The 18,731-nt window shown below is 35.9% G+C and overlaps 1 protein-coding gene across 1 annotated transcript in view; it reads right to left on the minus strand.

Moving 5' to 3' along the window:
• Window positions 1-18,731, minus strand: part of UTRN (utrophin) — a 499,864-nt gene that overhangs the window by 50,994 nt on the left and 430,139 nt on the right. The window contains exons 62-66 of the mRNA XM_060168281.1: window positions 17,560-17,761; window positions 11,423-11,508; window positions 6,822-6,979; window positions 4,858-5,024; window positions 3,817-3,928 (exon numbers count right to left, since the gene is read on the minus strand). Coding sequence (XP_060024264.1) covers window positions 3,817-3,928; window positions 4,858-5,024; window positions 6,822-6,979; window positions 11,423-11,508; window positions 17,560-17,761 — 725 coding nt within the window. The remainder of the gene's footprint in view (window positions 1-3,816; window positions 3,929-4,857; window positions 5,025-6,821; window positions 6,980-11,422; window positions 11,509-17,559; window positions 17,762-18,731) is intronic.

Below are 18,731 nucleotides of genomic sequence, written 5' to 3' on the forward strand. Positions count from 1 at the left end.
GTGTCCTTCCTTGTCTCTTGTAACATTCTTTATTTTAAAGTCTATTTTATCTGATATGAGTATTGCTACTCCAGCTTTCTTTTGATTTCCATTTGCATGGAATATCTTTTTCTATCCCCTCACTTTCAGTCTGTATGTGTCCCTAGGTCTGAAGTGGGGCTCTTGTAGACAGCATATATATGGGTGTTGTTTTTGTATCCATTCAGCAAGCCTGTGTCTTTTGGATGGAGCATTTAATCCATTTACATTTAAGGTAATTACCAATATGTATGTTCCTATTACCATTTTCTTAATTGTTTTGGGTTTGTTATTGTAGGTCTTTTCCTTCTCTTGTGTTTCCTGCCTAGGGAAGTTCCTTTAGCATTTGTAAAGCTGGTTTGGTGGTGCTGAATCCTCTTAGCTTTTGCTTGTCTCTAAAGGTTTTAATTTCTCCATTGAATCTCAGTGAGATCCTTGCTGGGTAGAGTAATCTTGGTTGTAGGTTTTTCCGTTTCATCATTTTAAATATGTCTTGCCACTCCCTTCCGGCTTGCAGAGTTTCTGCTGAAAGATCAGCTGTTAACCTTATGGGGATTCTCTTGTATGTTATTTGTTGTTTTTCCCTTACTGCTTTTAGTATTTTTTCTTTGTATTTAATTTTTGATAGTTTGATTAATATGTGTCTTGGCGTATTTCTCCTTGGATTTATCCTGCCTGGGACTCTCTGCGTTTCCTGGACTTGGATGGCTATTTCCTTTCCCATGTTAAGGAAGTTTTCGACTATAATCTCTTCAAGTATTTTCTTGGGTCCTTTCTCTCTCTCTTCTCCTTCTGGGACCCCTATAATGCGAATGTTTATGCATTTAATTTCCCAGAAGTTGAAATTTTGTTTTATATCCCTATATATTAACCAATATTGACAAGAAGATACTTGAACCTGATACTTTAAAAGTAACATGCGGGCTTCCCTGGTGGCGCAGTGGTTGGGGGACCGCCTGCCGATGCAGGGCGCACGGCTTCGTGCCCCGGTCCGGGAGGATCCCACATGCCGCGGAGCGGCTGGGCCCGTGAGCCATGGCCGCTGAGCCTGCGCGTCCGGAGCCTGTGCTCCACAACGGAAGAGGCCACAGCAGTGAGAGGCCCGCATACCGCAAAAAAAAAAAAAAAAAAAAGTAACATGCACTTGTTTAAAAACTGCAAAAATGCAATACAAACTGTTTTAAGTGTTGTTAACTTTTAATAAGCTTTTCCCGTCCTCCTCTCTTCTCACCAAAATCTCAACGAAACTCTGAGAACAAACTAGTCCTGTCTAAACTCAGTTCATAAGCAGAGAATTTTGCAATGATTCCATCCCTAACAATTTGAATGCTGGGAGTAGCTGACGTTGCTGACCTTTCTAGCAATAAAATTTTACAAATATCTCATCCCTTCTACATGAGCTAACATGACTCTCAAACCATCTTCTTATCTGGGCTAATGCTTCAGTTCCTGATAGCTATATTTACCAATGGGTAAGTATTCTCTCTATTGACTTTCCCCACTTCCCCACTTTTCCTACATGTATTGGGCCACTGCCCCTCAGCAGATGCATAGAGCCTCTAATTACTTTTCTTTCCTGTTAGCTGTTAGCATGACTCTGTGTCTACTTATGAACACATTCCCCTACATGTTGTTCATAACTGCAATTTCATATTGCAGTTATGCACGAGATGAGTACTGTTGCTCCCATGACAACACTATCTCCCCTACAATCCTCTCCATCATGGGCTGTAAAATCAAAGGCCAAGAATAGAGGAGGTTTACACTATTTCCCCCTTAGCCTCAGCTTTAACATCTACTAAAATCGATATGCCTATCCGTTCCCCTTTGACAGCACTTGGCCAGACGCCGCTATCATCTGTCACTTCTAAAGACAAACTGATGATCTTCTAAACACCATCTCATCTCCAAAACCTCCTATGTCCCACTTCTATCACATACTGGGGTCTGCCCACACATCAGGCTTCATCATAACTCAAAACATCTTTCAATCCCAAATCTTTAACTTGGAAAAAACTTTCACTAACTCAAACCTTCTGCCTCTTACTCCTAATTCTTGCCCCCATCATCTTGATCTCTAGCCCCTCAACCCCCTTTGGTTTCTTCAACGTGAGGATAGCCCAAATAAATCCCAGTACCATTAACACCTTTGAATCGTGAAGCCCGTGGCCTTCAATCGTACCTACCATCTTTTAATTTCAAAGCCATTGAGCAATGATGGAGTCACGGACTGCAAATCCTTGCCAACCAACCTCAGCTGCACTCTTGTGGCAATGGAGCAGTCAATTTACTCACCTCTTGGTGACTCATGCCTCCCCCCAGTAGCATTCCCTTTTCATTCATATTTAACCCTATCCAGCTCTCTCTCACTGCCAGCAATTGCATGAACTCTTATAAGTCATATGTGAAATTCATCACCCTCCCTCTCTAATTTAAAGAACTATCTACTTTATGCCCTACCATATAAAAACGCTTCTAATTTGAATTAAATTTGGTTATTTAAAACAGAGAATATAGACTTAAAAAAGATCCAATTATGGTAATTTTCACTGTGAAATTAAATGATCATAAACTCTTATTCCAATAAAAAAGAAACTTAAAATTTGAATATCTTTAATATAAAATGTAACTATTTTTAGAATAAATGTTAATCCCAGAATTCAAACATACAGTGCACAGGTAACAAGAAAAAAATTTAAATATTATCTTGCTCCATAAGCTTACTTATTCTTCAAAAAAAATATATAGTCCTGTTGAATCTGTCCACATAAAGACCTCTTTTTCTCTTTCATTATATGTTTTCTGTATCTCTAGTCCCCAGCAAAATGCCTGGTATATAACAGGTACTCAACAAATATAATATTCCAGAAGCATACAGAAAATTCCCCAAATGGAGTTAAACCGCTAAATCCAAGCCACTAACTTTGAACAAATCCTTACCTTCTCTAAGACTTAGTCTTTTTAAAAAAAAATAAGGATGAGTTAATTTCTTAGATTCTTTCCAGCTTTAATATTCTATAAATAGTATTTATAATGTCAGATATGAGCACATTATGTACCAGAATTAACTAAGCATAGTAAGAAAAGTATGAGTCATCCTTGTCCCAAGGAATTAAAAAGATAGTTGAGGAGGCAAAAACACCAACACAGAAAACAATACAAGATAACACGGAATCAAATACTAACTGGTAAAGTAGGGGCTACTGTTAGAGGCCACAGAATGATGTGTTTTGGTGAGGGGAAGCTAGAAGAATTTGGGAAGATTTCACACACAAAGTAAGAGTTAAGCTGTTTTTGTGAAAAAGTGGGATTTGGGGCTTCCCTGGTGGCGCAGTGGTTAAGCGTCCGCCTGCCGATGCAGGGGACGCGGGTTCGTGCCCCGGTCCGGGAAGATCCCACATGCCGCGGAGCGGCTGGGCCCGTGAGCCACAGCCGCTGAGCCTGCGCGTCTGGAGCCTGTGCTCCGCAACGGGAGAGGCCACGACAGTGAGAGGCCCACGTACCACAAGAGTTTGCTACCAAGAATGCTACGTTTAATATTAAAACACAGATGAAAATAAAATTTAATAAATTAATTTTTCTGAAAGAAGTATAGTTGTCTGTGCTAAGAAATTCAACATAATGTATTTGCTTAAAAGAAAACAAAGCAACAAAAAATATATGGTTAAGTGATCTTGAAAGGGATTTTTTTCCAAATAAAGTTAAGTCTAAATAAACTGAATACTTTTAGACACTAGCTAATTCAAAAGCAATATGTTAAAGCAAAACCAAATAAACAAACACTGGCTCAGTACTCACAGGTATACAATATTCCACCATTGGGTAATGTAATTTGTGACCTTTTGCTGTTCGACCCGAAAAAAAGCAACTCTGGCAGACATCATAGTTAAAATGCTTTAGGCTTCTATACCTAGAGAGAAGAAAGGAAAATTCATTGGCTTGAAAGCCTATTATATAGTCCAAAACACTCACTTGTGGTAAGGAATTTCATTCATCCAAATCACCATCAAAATAAAAGTTATATTGGCTACAAATGTGGAATTTGCTTATTTAGTATTTTAGCTCCAAATCAGAACAAAGAGAATCTTAAATTTCACAAAGGAAATTAAGGAAACCACCTCCCAAGTGAGAAAAAAAGCAAATTTTTGTAGTTGAAGTCTCTAAAACATGTTTTCATCTGTTTCAACATAATGAGAAGACAAATATCCATGTTAGAAGATTTTCTGTAATGTTTGAATATGAATGCAAAATGAAAGAAGAAAAAAGAGTTATGTTTATTAGCTTGACATCAAAATTTAAATTTTGACATCAAAATTTAAAATATCACTTATAACATCAATAAAAAATGAGTTTCAAAATTCCCTGACAAAGGCTTCTTGTGTGAAAGTCGGGTTAATGTACTTCACGCCAAACTTGGCCGAAGAAACAGGAAGTCATTTGATTACTTCTCAGTTAGTATTTAAATGCTAAACTCCTGCTTACCAAGTTTGACCCCAAAGTCTTAGAAAATCACCAAATTCCATCAGGGTCATATATGTATAATGAGTCATGCAATTATTATGCATGAACACTTCTGTAACCTATGTAAATAGAAACTCAGAAAGATCTCTGGTTCTGGAGCAAAACAGTATAAACAGCAATAATAAAATAAGCTTCACGTATTGGCTTTTTGAGGGAATGCCATTTTCAGATGGACTGAATGTGCTAAAAGCATCCCATTTCTTCAGGAGGCAAACCCCCAAATGGGTATAAGTGGGAAGGAATGATGGGCATACACTGAAACTATACAAACAGAAGAGAAAATAGCCTCCTACCACCACTGGTAGTAAATCAGCCTACCTGAATCCAACAATTGGACATTCTTTACAGATGTTGCATTTGGCCTGATGCTTTGCAGTCTCAGCTGCTGCCACTCGATGTAGAACCGGCAGCCAAACCATGGACTGTGGTTCCAGATGCATCCAGTCTACAAACTCTTTCACACTTATCTCTGGCTTGTTGTTATTCTGGCGAAGAAACAAAAATGTTAAAAGTGAAGAAAATGTCTTCATTTAAATTGCAACAGGTGTTGTTGCTTCAAAATCTTCTGAAAATCTGTATAAAAGTAAAAACAGAGTTTATATAACTCTTTCTAGGTCAGTTAACTCACTAAATATTTAAGGTTCTTCAAGGAAAAAAAAATTCTAAAAAAAGAGAAAAAGAAGAAATTGTCATTACGAAGAAGAAAAATAATCCCAATACCTTAATAGACTTAGATTTAAAAAACAAAACCAAAACCCACACAGCTCTAGGTACTCTTCACATAGATATTTTAAAACTATAAAACTCATTCATCTAAAACAGTAAACATTTGAGAAAGTAAAGACTCACTAAAAAAAAAAAAAAAAAGACTCACTGATAACTTCCTAAACTTGAAGGCCATTATAAATGCCAATAAAAACTGTTATCTCTTTGTCCTGCTCCAGTCCTGTTACATCCTAGCAGGAGCACATTACAATGAATATACTTTGCAGGATTTCCAAATGTATCAATGATAAATTGTATGAAATGTCTTGGTCTCTCTTTAAATCTTAATACTAAGTAATTTTCACTTGTGCAAAGTTAAATTCATACCAATGTCCTTCTCCTGCTGTTGTCAAGGTCATTCTATGAACCAGAACATATGAGAATCATATTTAGAATTTTCACTTGGTATTTTTGTATCTCTAAAACAAGAAAAAGGGCCATTATAAAATGTAATAAACCATAACATCAATTCTTCTTAAAGAGATGGTGTGTGTGAGCATTTTTCTCCTCAGCAATGATAAATCACTAGACATGCCTTGGCAAAATATCTGTAGGCTTGTACTTTATGCATACTTATAACATCGGTAGAAGCATTTCTAAAATGCTTTTCTATACGGTAAGCATCAAAAAAGAAACTAACGTGCTTTTCCAGTTTAATATCAGTAACTTAGATCAGTATAAAACTTGTGTACATCATTCTCCTTTTGTACATATGTTCTCAAAGAAAAGAGTACAATTTCAATAACGTCTTTAATTTACATTTAAAAAAAATCTTGCCTACAAGGAGATCAGGGCATTTTTATTCATTTATTTAGCAAACATCTATTAAGTAGCTATGATGTCCAAGGCACTGTACATAGGGATACAATAGTAAAAAGAAAGAAACAGCCCTTGTTCATGGAGCTTAGGTTTATATAAAAGAAAAAAACCACTAAACAAGTCATTATATAATTCAGTATGTTTTTATTATCAATTTTAATGAGCATGATAAGAAGGCAGAGGAGATTCAGGTGAATATAGTAGGGACACATAACCTCATCTGAAGGAGTCAGTGAAGGATTTTCAGCGGATGTGAGATTTAAGGGAAGATCTAAAGAATGAATAAGGATTAGCAATGTCAAGGGAGTTTGTGTGTGGAGGGTAAGAAAGAACATCCTAAACAGAGGGCACATGTCCAAAGGCACTAGGGCCGGAATGAAGGAACAGCACGGCTGGAAAGCTCAAGGGGACCAGTGGTACAAGATGAGGCTGCGGCAAAAGTAGGGCCAAATCATAGCAATCTAACGGCACATGTTAAAGATTTGCGGTTTTAACCCTTGAGGAACAGTAAGTCTCCTTGAGGTGGCTGCTGTTCCTTGAATCAAATGTGCCTTAAGAAATAAAATAAACTTACTGGGATGGTACCAGCGTCTTCCACCACCTGGTTCCAGCCCAAGTCCCCTGTTCCATTTCTCAGAATATCCTCAATACCATTCCCCACACATTCTATACACCAGTGAGCCTTCATGAGCGTTTACCTGTTGGAAGCAGCTGCGAACACTGGGTTCAATATTACTGCCCCCAAAAGCTGCTACTTCCCCCAGTTGCCGAGGGATCTGGATGGCATCATGAAGTAACAGGCCAAGCTGTCTCTGGTCACACATTTCTGTGGGCCCAGCCACTTCCTGAAAGAGATCTACAAGGAGGAGAGGCAAGAGGTTAACTTCCATCTGCCTATTCTGGAATTTTAAGTAAAATATACCTTTGGTTATGTGGAATGAACGACGTAGATTTAAAAAAAAACTTATGGGGACGTGAATTACATTAGTTGTCGCCTGAATTCTGACAACCTTAACATTCTGCATATTTGTAATCAGGAACTGGTTAACTACATGTTTCCTAAAACGATCTACTGCAGTATGTAAATACATATAAACAGACCAATAAATACAAATTTCATTTTTAAATGGTCCAGTGTATGCATGTGGGTTCATTCAGTGGTCTCTATAAGGTTTCCCTTCTGATTGAAAAAGACAGCTAAAAAGAAGCTTTCTTTATGACTTGTTAAAGGAATGAATGTATCTTAAGTAGCAAATTTTAAAAGATTTGTTTATCAACTTTTTGTATTCACTCCTAAATTCAATATTCATTGAACATATATATTTTAATTTCTTTTAAAGATTTCTATACTCAAATCTATTTTGCATAAGAAACATTAAACAGTATAAGGAGGTGTCTTTAATTTTAGGGGTTATTTTTTTAGGCCCAATCAGTCTCTTGTTCCTTATTAGCGATAAAAATTATTTTTTTACATCATTTCATGTAATAAAATACATTAATTCAAATGTAAAGGACTTAATGAAAACTCATGCATACTTTCACACAGTTCTTAGGCTTTTCTATTCATTAAAAAAAAGATGTTTTAAAAGTTTTTTGATTCAGTAAAATAAAAACTCTTTTCTTCCTTCTAGAATTGGCTTATCTTCTTTTCATCACTTGCAGTATTTTGAAGATGAAAATTATTACCATATTTCCAGCAACAAAGCTAATATATTCAAATAAGTTACTTTTGGAGTAGGGAGAAATTTCATGTAAAAACAATTCACTTCATTATAGAAACTAATACTTTTTGGAAAGAAATTTCCAAGTTCTAAAAATTCAAAATCACACAAATTCTAAATGGTTTTCATGTGAAGTTTTCCAAGAAAAAAAGAATGGGGAGTAAATATTTATTGGATACTAAAAACCATTTTCAAACAATACCTGATAAATGAATATCAGATCAAAAGGTATCATTCCTTTTTTTTTTTAAGGAAATAAGGCTAGATCTAACACTGTCAACTTTCAAACGACTAAACCAAGCTCAGTGATACTGACACAGTAATTATAATGAAATATGACTTTAATTATAAGCATACATTGGGAAAGCAAATTCAATAAAAATACATTTAATTTTTATTATCATTTGTTCTCTAAGATGGTTAGAGTTCTACTTGCTTCTTTTCATTTGTCAAAAATAAGACTATCATAGCCAGAAAGTATTTATCCAGGATTCTTATTATGATTCTCATTGTAAACCCGTTCCTGAGAAGAGGCCTCCTAAGTCAATACAAAGTTGATGCATATGAATAATAATAATCTGTAGAGAGAAGTGCACATATTCAGCAACATCAATCATGCCCAGCTTTCCTCTTTTGAGGAAGACAGCTATACTACTATGCCACTATTTAGGTAAAACTACACACGAAACGTAAGAGAAAAGACTCCTTAACATGCTGACATATTTCTGAATTCTTCTGAAAGTTCACATGTTGATGTTACAGTCAGATACGAAAAGGAGTATCATGATGTGTGGATGGATCAGAGGAATGTTCCAATCTAAAACCCAAGTTCCAATAAGTAATCACAGAAGAGATGCAAAAGGCCGTTCAAAAGGATCTTTGTAAATGTGTTGCTGATGAGGCAAGGAAGCCACTGAGTTACCAGCAGGAAGGCCAGCGTGTTGTTAGAACCTAATCAAGGGACATTCTCAAAAAGGCACGAAGAGAAAAGAAGGTGTCACGGGGTAAAGACACTGACGTAAGCCATTGCAAAATCAGCGTTCAGTTGGATACCAACTGACCCAGAATAGCACCTCTGCCATTGAGTTTGGAGAGCAAAGTGTCTTGAATATTAATTCCGACAAAGAAAGTAATAATGAGGAAGTGTTCTGATACCATTAGGGAAATCAAAACTGGAATCAGAGTTGCTAAGGACCTCAAAGTAAAAAGAAAAACAAAACCCCAGAATATTTCCAGAGTCTCAGTACTCTGAGGAAAGATTTAAAGATTTCAACCCAAAGATTTCTTATTTAATTAAGTTCTAAATGGCATACTTCATGGATTAAATTAAATATCAGAAATTTTCATTGCAGGGCTTCTGCTTCCCCTGCTATAATCTGAAAGTTCAATGTGGAATTATACAGAGTATTGTTTCCCGACATTTGTAGAAAGAGTGTCCACCGTAGTACGAGTGTATGAGTACATGTATGCTGAAATACCTCTTCATTTGAAAAATTATATGCTTCAGAAATACGTGTGAAGGTATGTGTGTAGATAAAAGACATTTTTTTGTATATTGCATAGAATTTGGTTTTTGCTCTAAAACTATAGCCATCATGTTGTAACTCTTTCTTCTGGCCTCAGATTACTCCAATAATCAGCTTGAAAAACACAGGCAGGAGGCATCGTTGATCTAGAAAAACAGATCACCCTTGCATTTTAATAAGATTCATGATAAACTTTGAGGCTGGATTTGCACTCTTTTCAGAGTAAGCTGAGCAGCGTAACATAATTGTTACTTTCAGAGAACCCTAAATTCTTTTAGGAACACATGAAAACCCCAAATCACAGTTGATTTTTTTTAAAGTCCTTTTCTAATTTGAAACACTGATGTTTTCATTAACATTTTTCTTTCCCACTCATTATAGAAATAACTTTTTTGCTTTGAAAATTATATCTTTTGACAATTATAATGCTGAAGACAATTTAAATTCTAGATAAAGTGCCACCAGGCAGAAGCCTGTGCAAAGCTTTTTTCTGCATATGGCTTACTAGGTTCTGACTCCATCAAGGCACCTCGCCTTCTGATCCTACAATCAGCTTTTCGTTTCATTTTCGCTGACATTCTTGTCAAACTATCTAAAAAAAACAAGCCGCCACGATCTAGCCCTGGAATTCAAAAACAAATTGCTTCACAGTCATCCCAGAAAATAAAAGTATTTTAAAATGTATGTATGTTCACAGAAGATGAAGAACCTAAAATTTATAGGACCTGGGATCAAATATTTTCCTGGTTTTGGTATCTCTCTATTCATGAAATATCCCTCTCCCTCTCCCTCAAAGGTATGGATATATCTGTACAGAATCATATGAGGCTATGCATGGCAGGATCAATTTACTCACATTTTATGGATAAAATTAAATCAAAAAAATTTACAGTGGGGCTTCCCTGGTGGCGCAGCGGTTGGGAGTCCGCCTGCGGATGCAGGGGATGCGGGTTCGTGCCCCGGTGCGGGAGGATCCCACGTGCTGCCGAGCAGCTTGGCCCGTGAGCCATGGCTGCTGAGCCTGAGCGTCTGGAGCCTGTGCTCCGCAGGGAGAGAGGCCACAGCAGTGAGGGGCCCGCGTATCGCAAAAAAAAAAAAAAAAAAAGATAAAAAAAAATTTACAGTAATTAAGAGTTTGGAGACATAGCAGCAATTGCTACCATTTATTCAACAACTGCTATCTCTAGGTATTTTTCACATATGATCTCTAGTTGCTTTCAAAGCAAGAATTAGTAGCTTCATTCTTTGTTGAAGAAAATTCACTAAACTTCAGCTCCCTGGAATGTGAAATGGGAATCTTATTACTACCTCTTAGCTGTCGGTATTTAGTGGAATCGTGTAACCTGCCCAGAGTCATCCAGCAGCCACTAAGTGGTAGAGCTGAGATTCGAAGGCAGGTCTCCCTGGCTCCCGAACCTGTCCCTTTCCAAATGTCAAGATGCCCTTCATTAACTGACAGCTAAAAGGTCACCACTGATTTATTTGGTGAATAAAAACAAATATAACGAGACTAAAAAATATATCACTTTATTTTCTTATACTATAAAATATAATTATTTGTCTCACTGCGACTGTAACAGTTCTAGTCCATGCTGATTTTCTTAAGCATTGGAAATATACGGAAATAGAAAAGGTTTGGGCTTTAGAGTCAGAAATATCTACGATCTAATTCTAGCCCCACGATTCACTGTCTCTACAGCCTTGACGAGATTTCTAACCTATCCCAAGAATTATTTTTTTCAGCTGGAAAATGGAAATCACAATGCCTACATTATGGGGCAATTATGAATTAAATGAGATACAATCTGCAGTCAGTTCTTACTCCATCAATGCACCTCACATCTTGATCCTATAATCAGCTTTCCATTTCACACAAATTCACATCACTTTGCACTGACACCCTTTGTCTAGCCTCGTACATGTATGATCGAGGTTAAAAAAAAAAAAAGGAGCTATTATTACTAGCAAATCATAGAAAGTAAGTCTCTAATAAGTTGTTATTATCATTATTATTACTAAAAACATTATTGGTATAAGAAAGGTCTTACATACATCTGTATTTTTCTTCTAAGAGACCTTTGGAGAGAGAGATCAACCCAATCTTCAGACTCTGCACTCTTATTTTTCCAGTCCGACCCCTGAAATTATAAGAATCTCAGTGTGTTAGATGCATTTAAAACTGTATACAGTATGCTAATTATTTCTGAATATCTATTTCCTTGAGGCTAAATGGAAAAAAAATTGCATCTTAAAAATGCAACTTTCTTTTCACTTTTATTAATTAATGTTAAACCCATACTGTAAGTTCATGACATATTTTAATAGTATATTTGACTTAGTCTGGAAGAATATACAGCCTGAAGTCACTTTATGTACAACATATGAACTTGGAAGAACAAAAGAACGTAAAATGAAAATGCTAACTATAAAGCTAAAATATTTCATTTTTATAAACACTATGAATTAAAATCTGTTAATAATTATAAATGCAAGATTCAAACTAATAGCTAGAGATATATATAATATGCATGTGACAATACAGCAAGAAAGGTATAATGATACATCTAAAAACAGATGTAAGAAAACTGACTGGAAAATTAACTATATGTTGAGGGCTATAACTTGTTGAATACTTAAAAACTTCTCGTCTTCATTGATTTTGATCTCTGTCAATGCAGTTTCTATAAATTACTACTGCAATTATAATAGTCAATGATCTTAAATACACAGGTGTGTGATATTTATTTGGGGAAGTATCAAATTATAATTAAATACAAAATTTATTAATTAATTAACACTAGAAAATAGCTTCATATTATGCCAATGAGAGACCATTTCAATTTCACTTATAATTTGACTGGAAGAATAATTTTATCTTTAAAAGCATAGAGTTATATTTACTCTGTCTTTTATCAAAGAATAGATGAGTTGTTTACCAAATGTCACACTGTACTAGATCCTGGGGCTGGGGAAAGGGAAATGCAGAAGCTACAAAAATTAATCCATGATCCTTGCTATGAAATAACACAGTCCAGAAAAAAGTCAAGATATAAAGATTTCTATCTTTATTATTTCATATAAACAGGATCAGTTTTCAGTTTGTTTTTACTGTTAATTTTCTTATGATATGTTTTCAATACACACAAGTACAACACATTCAAAACCTATAACTAAATGTTTACATAATTACATGAATACTTAAAATTTAGTAATTCATACTATTTAAAAGCATATAAATATTTGTACCATCTAACTTTAATTTTAAGCATCCTTATTGTCAAACTGTATTTAAGTCTGGCTCGTTGATATTTTTACTATTACTACTAATTGATATCTTTCATTCTCAAATTATAAATACTCAAGTTTCTGTAAACATACAATGACATATAAAGTATGAAATAAATAAAAAAGGAAAACATGCTTAGGGATTGGTAAAATGTATTTTCAAAATAGTCCCTCAGGGCTTCCCTGGTGGCGCAGTGGTTGACAATCCACCTGCCGATGCAGGGGAGGCGGGTTCGTGCCCCGGCCCGGGAAGATCCCACATGCCGCGGAGCGGCTGGGCCCGTGAGCCATGGCCGCTGAGCCTGCGCGTCCAGAGCCTGTGCTCCGCAACGGGAGAGGCCACAACAGTGAGAGGCCCGCGTACCGCAAAAAAAAAAAAAAAAGTCCCTCAATAGCCTAGAGTTTATAATCTATACTAAATCATACCCAACAAACATATTGAACCCTTGCTATGTATGTATACAACATTCAGAATTGACCTATAAAATAACTAATACTTAAATTTTAAAATAAATATAGCCATTATAAGCAGAAACCATTTCAGTTTCCCACAATTATAGAAATACTAGTTCCAAATTAACCTTAAACTGAGCCATGCTATGAAGTGTGTTTCTATTTCATATTTTTTAGGTGTTTCCTAATTATCACATGAAAATAGACTATGTCTGTTTTCTTCCCTCCAAAAATCGGGAAATTTTATTCTCTGTACACAATCAGACAATAGACTTGAAGAAAATAACAAAAGGCTGTGCAAATAGACTGGTACATGACTGTGGCTAAGGACAAAGTAATCCCTTAAGGGAAAAAAAGATCAAACTGGTACGTTTTGGAGGCTGATCTCCAGTCTTTGGTGACAACACCAGAAGGGAACATCATCAGGAAGACTACTGAAAATGTCAACCGTCCATTCAGGGCACCACCAACGATGATAAAGGCTTACTGTGATCCCAGCATTGTTCTATGTTCCACAGGACCAAGAGAAAAGTGTTAGGACATGATTCCTACCCATGACTAGCTGGAGAGGTGAGACAAGGAAACAACTAGAGAATCATAAGAAAATATTAGACCAATCTTACGCATGGAAATAAACGAGATAATTGTGGCTGACTAGTCATTAATGATTGGTGGTTCATCTGAGTAGTTATTAGTCTCACAACATTCGATAGAGAAGGTAAGTCTAAAATCAGACACTGAAGGCACGACACAGCTGGACTGTCCTGACGAGGAGAAAGTAGATTATCATAGGAAAAGCCCAGACAAGGGGACAGAGGAAGCGGATGTGAGCACCAGAGGCAGTATTCATCAGGTACAGCGAGAACTTGCATCAAGAGTAAACGGTTGATAAAGTTGTCCAGGTTATAGGGAGCCAGAGGATAGAGGGCTTTGACGTTAAATAAGATATCAGAATTTGAAAGGTAACAGGGAGTCAATGAAATTTACTGTGAGTGACATAACACAATATTTAAGTATTTGATTCCCTGATAGTTTTCATAAGTAACTTCTGAAATTAATTCAACCAGAAAGATAGGTACCTTATAAATAAAATTATATCTGCCTTGGAATAGTGGGAAAAATGACTTAACACTGCATCAAATGAGGTTAATATTCTCTGCAGGGACAAAAATATTTAAACCAAGAAATCCAGACTACTGATTCAAATCTTGATTTAAACAAATTTAATTTCCACTAAATTTAGAAGGAAGATTGTGGAATTAAGACTTTTTAGCCCAGGAAGATGAAGACTGAGAGAGGCTGTGAACTCATAAATGGAATCAGTTTTATCTTTATAGTTTATAAAGTCCTTTCTATATATATATTAGTTCATTTGCCCTTCACAATCACTTGTGTACGTGAAGCAGAGCAGATATTTTTATCTCAATTTTTCAGATGAGAAATTGAGATGCCAAAAGTTAAGCAGCTGTCAAGTTTTAAAGCAAACCAGAACCAAAAATTTGGATTCTTGTCCTCTACAACAGAAGAAAATAGATTCTTTTTTCAGACAATTCAGAATATTAGGAGTTGGGTACATGTTAAAAGCTGAAAGAAACAGTAAACAATATAATTTATAAAGTACTATCTTTCTTAGATATGGCAGTATGGTAGGAATAATCAAGTGATTATCAAAAAAGCTGAATATAGTTCCATATCTACTACTAATATGCAGTAGGTGGCTATGGATAAACTGTCTTATCTCACTTGGTCAGTTTCTCAATCAGTAAAATGAGGAGGGCAGAATGGAAGATCCTCAAAGTCCTTCTGCTTCTAGAATTCTAGGATCTCCTGTGTGTGCATCACTCATTATTTCAAGAGCTGGCTGAATATATTTCAAGGGCTGAAAATACCAGGTCTGGCTGCAACCAAAGCAGTGTAGTGAAAAATACTGCACAAAGCAATGCAGTAAAAAATATATGGTTAATAGATGAATGTCAGATTAACTGAATGAATGGACGGGTTAGATCATGGTACCATTTCCAAGGTTCAGAGACTTCTTAGGGGTCCATAACGTCCTGGTGCATTGGATGGAGTAGATCAAAATTCCATCAGATTCTCAAAGGAAACTAATGACTTGAAAACAGTTAATAACTCTTGTTTGGATAAAGGAATAAGTCTTAGTTGCTAGAGGAATTTAGGTAATCAACTCTGGCCATCTGAGACTACCATCATATGAGTAACTATACTTTTTCCTTAGGTTAATTCATGATATTCCTCTCCAAGGTGGAAAACTCGACTGAATGGACACTGTTCTAACCTAGCATGGTCTTTGCTATATTTCTTTGGCATGGAAGGGAGATAAATCCTAAAAGCTTTTTGTCCTTTGAAAAGGAAAATTTCAAGATACTGTCTTCCTAAAAATAAGAAACAATATCTCTGTGTTGCGTTTCTCATGTGTTCACATTTGATGGTAGAAAGTGAAAATATGCCAACATTTAACTGCCTAGAATATGACTTACGATGTTTCACATACTGCTTCCTTCCCAACTAAGTGGCACTATTCCCTTTGGGCTGTCCAGTGAAAACAGCATATATATGCGTTATGGGCTGAGTTACATCCACCTAAAATTCATGTGTTGAAGTCCTAACTCCCAGTACCTCAGGATGCAACTATATGTGGAGAAAGTCTTTAAATAGGTAATTAAGTTGAAATGAAGTCATGAGGGTGGCGACTAATCCAATATGACTGGTGTTCTTATAGAACATTAGGACACAGACACACACAGAAGAAAGACCATGTAGGAACACAGGGAGAGGACAGCCATCTATAAGCCAAGGAGAGAGGCCTCAGAAGAAACCAACCCTGCTGACATCTTCACTTTGGACTTCCAGTCTCCAGGACTATGAGAAATAAATTTCTGTTGTTTAAGCCAACTAGTCTGTGATACTTTGTTAAGGCAGCCCAAGTAGAGTGTTAGAGCCACAGATAATGCCGAAGCAGGGTGATTTAACATCTTCTCCAGTTCTTCCCTAAAACATGTCTCAAAATACACACCTCTGGCTCTACCATACTCCATAGAGCTTAATGAAGTCCTTAACTAAGTATCCCATGACTTTAGCATTCTTCCTGGGACATAAAATTAAGTTATAGGCTTTGTAGTTAAAACACCTAATTGACTAGTTATTTTAGTGAATTTACTATAGAAAATGTCTCTTAGAGGTTTAAAAAATTGAATATCAACTTAACGGTGAATTAATGTTAACAGTCATATTTTACCCTAGGAGTATAAAAATTTGCATTAAAATGAAATGTACTGAAAGATATCACACAGGGAGGTAGTAAAGCCCACATTCATCATGGTAACAGAGATCCATGCTATCTCTTCTTCAGTGAGTTTATTAAGAGCCTCAAGCACACAATGGCTATTTGATTATTTTTAAAAAAGACATTGTTATGATATTTGTCAGTACTGAAAGATAAAAGATTTTTCTAATCAAAAGAATAAATGAAATTTTAATTAACTGAAAGCTCTTGAAAGTTCTTGCATCTATCATTTACTTCTTATACAGAATCAATCAGCTGCTAAACCATACGTGCATTTATGAACTATCGTCTATCTTCTTTCTCTCTAAATCAAATAAAAAACTGATAAGCACAAATTTTCATACAGCTAATTAACAGAAAATAAAATTTAGAGTTCTAATTTTCTTATTTCATCTTTGCATACTTTAACCCCCTACCAGAAGAATGAATAATTCTTAATGTTTCAGAAATATCAGCCCACAGCAGGTCTTTCTAGAATTGATTATTTTACAAACGCATTGTCACATTTCAAAAAGCCAAATTAATGGCAAATGAGTTATGCTGGAAGCTGGGAGTGCTCTTTATGTAACAGTGAGCATCTAATTAAATTACAGATATTGGAGTGTCCTACAGTATAAATTATTTAAAACACCATATATACACATAACCACCACTGCAATAAAAAAAGCTAATACCAAAAGAGAAATTAAATCCTTTTAATTGCCAAATTGCTCTTAAGTTGTCATACAAGAAATGCAGAGTGGATTATTATGAGCCAACAAATTTTAAAATTCATAACAATAACTACAAAATTTTGTCTTTTGAAAAAAGAAATACTATAAAACATTATGGAGGAAGGAAATCGGACTTCTTTCCATTAGGTTTCCCCTAGCATGGTGACTAAAAAGACTACAAATTTGACAGCCTTTATAAATTGAAGCAAAATCTTAAAAATCATAGATGGACATTCTTTTTTGTTCTATTGTTGGTTAAGAGCTCAATTTTTGGAAAGCCGTTCCTTTTCAACAATTAACATAAATATTTCCACTGGGAAAAGGACTTTGAAAGAAAGTATTTTCTTAAAAATTCACTTAAAAAATGTAGACATTTTGCACTATCAACATATTTCACCCAATGACTGTATTTTAATGGGAAAAAATGCACTTACGTATCATATACATTGAGTAGCCAGTTGAGACACATATCCACACAGAGAGGAACGTTGACCAGATTTTTATGCATTTGTTCAAGGCCATCATAAATTGTTGTCAGACAGTTGATGACATCTGGAACACTAAGAAGCTGATCGTTTTGGTTCAGCTTGTGCTGTTTGAAAACTTCATTTGTTGTATTCAACTCTAAGAGATCCACTAATCAGGTAAGAAAAAGGAATATGCACAGTCATTACATTATAGAACAACACTGAAACAAAACCACTGCCAGTCTTGAGTTTTTAGCTTGATTCTTCAATTTAAGAATCTATCCTTTTCAGCTAATTTCAATTTTTAAAGAAATAAACAGCATTTCCATTCTTACATCTCTAAACTCTTCTTTTATCCACATCTCTTATGTTTATGCTTTTGAACCTAAACTCTGCCACTTTTCAATATGACCTCGCTTTTCACTCTTTGGAATGTAAATTTTTCCACCTTTACTTTTGTGGCTTTCCTCTCTTCAGCTTCTTTGTACTTTTAAATGTAGGAAAGCATAAATCTCTAAGTCTAATCCTAACGGTAGAACAGCTAAAATACGACACTGCTCTTTCTCCTCACTTTTGAGAACAGCCAGCTCACCTCTCATTCATCCTTTATATCACTGTGTAACTCATCATTCTTAAACAGTTTCTCCACATTCACATCATGAGATACAAAGTTCACTGAAGATATTCTGTTAATAAAACAGGTTTGGAGAAAAATAATAGTTCTCCGCCACCTACTGAATCAAGCCTGATCTGTAAGGCCCTCAAAATCTGGCTCTAACCTGGGTTGCTTCCCATGATCCTTTGGCACATAGGCAACTTGTAGCTAGGTAGGATTAGAGGAGGTTCACAGTACAGGTCCACCCATCCATGGCTCTTCGTGTATTTGCTCCCATTCCTTGCCCTTCATGGACAGAACCTCTACAATGGGCATGGCTGGTGCTAGACTATGTAGGGTGGCCACATAAGGATAAAGGGGAGCCCTGCTCTCGAAGATGGCCAGTCTGAGAAGGAGGATAAGCATACTGATAACTTCACTAAAAGGGGTGGAAATGCCCTAAAAGAAGAAGACGTAAGTTTCTATGAGAGCTATTACCACTCGGGGAGTGGAAGCAGCCTGGAAAAAGCTCCCTGGAAAGGTG

This window comes from Lagenorhynchus albirostris, chromosome 12 (assembly GCF_949774975.1).
Source record: "Lagenorhynchus albirostris chromosome 12, mLagAlb1.1, whole genome shotgun sequence".
NCBI lineage: Eukaryota > Metazoa > Chordata > Mammalia > Artiodactyla > Delphinidae > Lagenorhynchus > Lagenorhynchus albirostris.